Source organism: Octopus sinensis, linkage group LG10 (genome assembly GCF_006345805.1).
Source record: "Octopus sinensis linkage group LG10, ASM634580v1, whole genome shotgun sequence".
Classification (NCBI taxonomy): Eukaryota; Metazoa; Mollusca; class Cephalopoda; order Octopoda; family Octopodidae; genus Octopus; species Octopus sinensis.
In genome coordinates, this window is record NC_043006.1 from 44,099,176 (window position 1) to 44,106,675 (window position 7,500).

Below are 7,500 nucleotides of genomic sequence, written 5' to 3' on the forward strand. Positions count from 1 at the left end.
GATGTTAAAATCGTGTGTGTGTATGCGTGTGCGTGTGTGCACGCATAGTGTTAGGAAGGGCATCCAGCTGTAGCAACCAAACTAAAACAGATAATGAAACGTGATGTGGATCCTGGCCGTATCAAGTCGTCCAACCCATGCCAGCATGTAATTTGGACGTATGACGATGTTGGTGATGATGATGATATACACACCCACACTAATATACGTGTGTGTGTGTGTGTGTGTGAGTGATGCGTACAATATATAATATAGAAAACATATGTAAGTACTGCGTATACATGTGCGCGCGCGCACCTCATATATCCTTTTGGGATTTCTTTTTTTTTTTTTTTCACCTAATGTAACTTACACTTGGAAAACTATAAATCTAATTTCTGGAGATATTTATTTTCACAATAAATCACGTACACGTCACTAGAATAAAAAGACGTAATGAAACCAATCGTTAAGTCTTTTGCAGAAAGCGAACCTCAAACTCTTGCATTAAAAACAACGTTATTTAGTTTCAGTGGAAAGCTGGTTGAAAAGCTGTCATCAGTAAATCCCTGTCAAAACTGGATGATTGTCGCGAATAAGGGCTCGTCAATTTCACAAAGTGGACTCAGCGCAACGATTTGATAAAGAAATCAATATAAGGGAGACAACTCTTGATTTACTGTAAATATGTCAGTCTACAAAAACGGTTGAATCAGAATTTGATAGACAGCATTTAAATAAAAGAAAAGATATAAAATAACGCAAAAATATAACAAAATAACTTAAATGCTCAATGAATGGTAGCTTCTAAAAACTATGTGAATTATTAAACCAGATCTTTAACTAACTGTATGTACAAGTAAATGTACATACAAGACTATCTACTATCAAATGGCTGAACTAAAATGGGAAACAATCACTGTCATCATAAATTTGTAATTTATTTTTTAATGTCATGAATTGAATAATTAAAGAATATACAGTATATCTTATTTCTATTTCTACCTTAGGCAATCTTCTCTTCTTAGTCATACTTTTCCAATCAATTTCATTCGTGGATCCTCTTTTCCTACCCATTTATATTCTACGTCCATATTAACATGAACATCATACATACACTTAAAAAGAATAGATATCTACTTAAAAATAATATACATACGAAGAAATGAATTATGGGATCATTTAAAAATATATATATTTCAGTATGTATTGCTTTTAACATTGTAAATCAAATTTTAAATACGCCGCCTCCACTGGCTTCCGTGCCGGTGGCACGTAAAATACACCAATCTGACCGTACGACAGGCACCCATGCCAACCCCCTTGCTTGCGAAGACATGTTGGGGCAAGCGAAATCGAAATCGAATTGAACCAGCCAGGATCCCTGGTCTGGTGGTACGTAAAAAGCACTATCCGACTCGTGGCCGATGCCAGCACCGCCTCGTCTGGCTTCCGTGCCGGTGGCACATAAAATATACCAATCCGACCGTGGCCATTGCCAGCCTCGCCTGGCACCTGTGCAGGTGGCACGTAAAAAGCACCCACTACACTCACGGAGTGGTTGGCGTTAGGAAGGGCATCCAGCTGTAGAAACACTGCCAGATAAGACTGGAGCCTGGTGCAGCCTTCTGGCTTCCCAGATCCCCGGTCGAACCGTCCAACCCATGCTAGCATGGAGAACGGATGTTAAACGATGATGATGATGATGAGGATGATGCATCCGTCATGTATTGTAAAGCATTACACTCCCGAAAACCTTGTTGTAATTCAGAGTTTCATAGCCCAAAATGAACTTTCTCATTGAAGTCCATGTTCACTGCTTCCAGCACAACGGCGAAGTCTGAGGAAATTGGTTTCATATTATAAAACTCCTTATTAAAGGAAAACTTTCAGGAACACGATATTTCTGTAGTGCAGGGGAGATTTAAAAATTCATGCGTTATATCCAATAAGTTTACACTCCATCAATACATTTTCACCATTTACTATTCCTGGGAGGGTTGTAAGGATAGAGTCCTCAGACATCTCCTCTATAGGGTCTTATCAAAAGCAACTATCATTACATTTTCCTGCTGAGTTCTCAAGCCTGACTATGGATATTATTCAACCATCTTGCTTTTGGTCTACTTTTATTTTAAATTTTTAATTTAAACTTAAAGAAAAAAAAAACTTGCGTTTACTTTCAGGGTAAAGATTATATAAACTTATGCATGCTTTTTTTATGCATGCTTTTTAAGTTTAAGATAAAAAATTTTTAATTGCTTGGTCAAGCATACATTTTTGAGATAAACTATTATTAATTTTATTGGGATAATCAAGGTGGGAGAGAGGGCTATTAAATTTAACCCCATAACCAAATTTCAATACCTTGCACTTTTAAGGCTTATATTTTCCCTATTTTTGAAAGTAGAGAATAAAATATAATTTGCGTTAAATTTATGAATAGCAACAGAATGTAAAACAATGGTTTCCTCAAATAAGTGACAATCAGTTATCTGTAAAAAAAGTAAATAGTATATGTCATTTGTCTGTATGACAACTGAATATCGAGTTCCATACCTCATCTCAGTAGCTTGGGAACCCTAAATTTTTTCTCAGTTGCTTTACACAGGAGTGTAGTTTTTCCCTTTTCCACTGTAGTAATGTGGTCTGCTCTACACTAATATGAAATATGGTCCTCTGTATACTAACAAATAAGTTCAGACGGAATTAACAGAACAAGCTAGACATTACAATTGCATGAAATAAAAAAAAAAAGTAGGGTAAATGTTTAAAATTACCTCAGGTCTTTGGGCACGCAACATGCCTTGGTTGTGCTGGTCGTTACTCAGAGCTTGAGCTGCAGCAGGAGTAGCATTATTGGATACACCTGTCCAAAAAGAAGTATACAGTTAATTTCACAGAATATTTGTTAGAAAGACAATAATATTAAATTCGTCTGTAAACCAAAGAAATCAATGAGTGGAATGTGTCAAAAGTGTGAGAAGGCATGGAGAGAAACAAAAAATAAACAGGAGAGATTTTGAAAGATACAGTTATATTTTTCCAAAAGTAAACCATTGCCTAAATTAACTGAAATTCTCAGAGAAGTGACATCAATGATCAGTCAAAATTCCTTCTTAAAATATTTAAATATTGGTTTTCTCAAATTCAAAGCAAAACTTGAGCACAACGAAAGCTGAAATTAATTAATTCCAGAATCAATAAAAACACTGATATCATTGTGGCAATTGTTTCTGTTTAGCTCCAGGTCAGTCCTGATTATACGGGATTATAAATCAAAGGCTATATCAACGACTACATTTGTCCCATGTGTCTATCATCGTTTAAAAACGTATGATGTGATTTAAGGGAGGTTTGGCTATTATTTTCTAGCACAGAGTCTCCTTCCTCATTGCTTAGTTACTGATATTGCCGTGGACTGTGGCAATGATGTTGATAAAAATAAAGTTCAAAGTGATACTAATGAATAAAGACAGGGGCTAAACAACACCATCCTGTGCCCCAAAAAGAAGGCAACAATCATTCGCCCACAAAATAGGGTCCTAGCAGCTTCCTTATAACCCATGCGTTGACACTTGTAGAAAATCCTTCCGCTGTGCAGTTAAGAAGTTTGTTTTGCAACCACAAGGTTTTGGGTTCAGTCCCAATGTACCGAACCCTGCGCAAGTGTCATCTGCTATAGCCCTAGGTCAACTGATACCTTGTGAATGGATACAGTAGACAGAAACTGGGCATAAGCCTGTCATACATACATTTATGCATCTATGTGTGTGTGGAGATCTGTCTGTTTGTCACACCCACACACACCACTTGACGACTGGTGCTAGTTTGTTTACACCCCTATGACTAAACAGTTCAGCAAAAGAAACTCAGAGAAAGAGTACCAGACTTTTAAAATGTATAGGGGAGTCAATTTGTTTGGTTAATACCCTTCAAGGTGGTGCCCCAGCATGGCCACAGTCAAATGACTGAAACCAGTAACAAATGAAAACAGGACCCTTAAACCTGATTCAAATGTACAACAGCTACAACTCAGACAAAAATGAACAAAACATATACCGGTCACTCCCCACCTCACGACCACCACCTCTTACAAAAACATTAATCCCGCACCTTACCATGGTTCACCTATTGCGGTTTATTATTTAAGCTTACATCGATTCCTCCATGGTGTTGCTTTGCATTTATAATAAAATAAGTATACACAAATTACAAAAATAAAAAAAATATACAGGCGTAGGAGTGGCTGTGGTAAGTAGCTTGCTTACCAACCACATGGTTCTGGGTTCAAATGTGGCACCTTGGGCAAGTGTCTTCTACTATAGCCTCAGGCCGACCAAAGCCTTGTGAGTGGATTTGGTAGACGGAAACTGAAAGAAGCCCATTGTGTATATATATATATATATATATATATATATATAATATATATATATGTATGTGTGTGTATATGTTTGAGTGTCTGTGTTTGTCCACCCCCAATATCACTTGACAATCGATGGTGGTGTGTTTACGTCCCCGTAACTTAGTGGTTCGGCAAAAAAGACCGATAGAATAAGTACTAGGCTTCCAAAGAATAAGTCCCGGGGTCAATTTGCTCAACTAAAGGTGGTGCTCCAGCATGGCCGCAGTCAAATGACTGAAACAAGTAAACGAGAAAGAGAGAGAGAGAGAGAGTACAGTACGGTTCCTACTTCATGGATTTTCACCTGTCGCAGGGGTTTGGAACGTAACACCCAGGATAGTTGAGTGATTACTGTATACACATAAGCATGCAAGTGCACATTTAGGAACTATCTAAACATCACCAAAAATGGAGAGCAAGTGACAAGGCATAAAAGGGGATAAGATTCTCTCAGGAATAAAAGACATTGTGGAAATGGAGAATAGAAATAAAAATAAGGCAATGGAGGTAAATATAGTCATAACTATGATGGGCTGAGGTATAGACATGACAAGTGACCAAGACCTTTGGTGATACACTGCGCTTGAGAAGACCTGTCAAACCAAGTGAGGTCATAGTCATGGCCAATGCCAGTGTTATGTAACTGGTACCCGTGCCGGTTGGCACATAAAAAACACCCACTACACTCTTGGAGTGGTTGGCATTAGGAAGAGCATCCAGCTGTAGAAACCATGCCAAATTAGATTGAAACCTGGTGCAGCTCCCCCAGCTTACCAGTTTTCAGTCAAACCATCTAACCCATGCCAGCATGGAGAATAGACGTTAATTGATGATGATGTTGAGGGGTGGTGATGATGGTGGTATTAATGACATGGTGGCAGAAATGGAGTTTGGTGGTGGTGGTGGTGGTAACTTTAAGCCTTTTGTTACCATTTTTTTTTTTTTTTTGAAAAAGGCTTTGTTTCAAGTGCGGAGCCAGTGCTGGTGCCATGTAAAAAAAAAATTAAAAACCCAGCTCACTCTGTAAAGTGGCTGGCATTAGGAAGAGCAGCCAGCCATAGAAACCATGCCAAATCAGACTGGAGTCCGGTGCAGCTCCCTCAGATTGCCAGCACTGGTCAAACTGTCCAACCCATGCCAGCATAGATAATGAATGTTAAATGATGATGATGATGCTTTGTTTCAATTAATTCTGAAGATAATGGAAGAACTTAGTAAAGTAACTCCATCATTATTAAGCTGGTGTTTGGAACATAGATTTACATGAAATTCCAATGGAAACTTTCAGTTTAGATCACAATAACCTTTCAGATATCAACCCACCCCAAACCATCTCCGGTTCTTTGATACAAACATCATGTTTTAAAAGTGATCTAAAGTAAAACCATTCATGAAAATTTCGTATTAATTTATGTTCCAAAATACCAGCTTAATATAGACAAAGTTATATTAATAAGCTATTCGTTATTTTCAAAATTAATTGAAACAAAAAGCAGTGTATTTCAAAAGAAATATGGTAACAAAAGAGTTAAAACTTTAGTATCCATAGAACCAGGGGTGGTCTCAGACAGATTGGTTGGAAGCAAAGGAATTAAAGAAAGGTGGTGGTACTGATAAAAGTGACTATGAGAGTAGTGAGAATGGTGGTGGTGGCAGTAATGTTGTAGTTGATGATGATGACGACGGTGGTGGTGGTGGTGGTGGTGGTGGTGGTGGTAGTGGTGACTGACTAACTGACCTTGGGTCAGCTCAAATCATGCAGACCTGTGCTCAAAGGATTTTTCAGCTATGACCAACCAGCACATGATGTTCATTTGGTTTGTCTTCTTTTTTATTTTGTGTCTTTTTTTTGGGGGGGGGGGGGTCCAGAAGATTTAGATTATCAAACATGCTTTTCATTACTAATTAAGATGGTATGGTGTACTTTCAGAGAAATTTAATTGCTATTTCTAGCAGATCAATCAAGAGATTCAAATTTGAAACCACCCACTGGTTAATTCTTTAAAAACCAATATGGAAAAAAAAAAAAAAAAATTAAACAAAACGTACAAGCCTTCACACACAAAACAGTAATTTATGTTTAATTGCTTTGAATTTGTAAAATTAAAGGATTTATTGTTTTACTGAGCCCTTTGTGCCTTTCACATTATTATAGGGTTGTAAATTCTCTACTGATATTTAAAAAGTTCAACATTCTTACAGGCAGAAGCTTTATCTTTACTACACTGGTGATAATGTTATAAGAAATGGTAGCGGTAACAGTATTGAAGATGAGGCGAGCACTGTTGAGGATAGTAAGAGCAACGATGTTAGTGGTGGAGATGATACTCTATTGATGTTGTTGATTAACTCCAATTTGAACCTCATCAAACAAACATATGATTACAGGCATTCCAACCATGACTGATACACATTTTTTAAATTCACTGTGTATTCCAGACTATGTTATTCAATGTGTCTTTAAGATAGTATATGATTTGAATAAGTTTTTAGCTATTGTTTCTAGCAGCTTGAGTAACTATGTAGCTGCTTGATACTCTGCTGTTGATTGGAGACACCATCATTGGCTAGGCACCTCATCATTAGCTGGGAACCCTGTCGTTAGTTGAGCACACCCCATCATTGGCTGAGCACTCCATCATCAGCTAGGTACTCCATCATTGGCTGAGCACTCCATCATTGGCTGAGCACTCCATCAGTAGCTGAGCACTCTGCCATTAGCTAGGCATTTCACCATTAGCTAAGCATTCCACCATTAGCTAGGCACTCCACCATGATTAATAAGGCACTACATCATTAGTAAGGCACTCTATCATTAGCTAGGTACTGCGTTGCTAGCTAGGCACTCCATCGTTAGCCAGGCACTCCATTGTTAGCTAGGCACTCCATCATTAGTTAGGCACTTCATCATTAGCTAGGCACCCTGTTGTTAGCTAAGCACTCCATTGCTAGCTAGGCACTCTGCCATTAGCTAGGCACTCTGCCATTAGCTAGGTATTCTGCCATTAGCTAGGCACTCTGCCATTAGCTAGGCACTCTGCCATTAGCTAGGCACTCTGCCATTGTCTAGGCACTCTGCCATTAGCTAGGCACTCTGCCATTAGCTAGGCACTCTG

At 38.3% G+C, this 7,500-nt stretch overlaps 1 protein-coding gene across 11 annotated transcripts in view; it reads right to left on the minus strand.

Moving 5' to 3' along the window:
• Positions 1-7,500, minus strand: part of LOC115216522 (misshapen-like kinase 1) — an 835,290-nt gene that overhangs the window by 602,167 nt on the left and 225,623 nt on the right. For all 11 annotated transcript variants that reach the window (XM_036506597.1, XM_029785962.2, XM_029785961.2 and 8 more), the window contains exon 16: positions 2,760-2,848. In XM_036506597.1, coding sequence (XP_036362490.1) covers positions 2,760-2,848 — 89 coding nt within the window. The remainder of the gene's footprint in view (positions 1-2,759; positions 2,849-7,500) is intronic.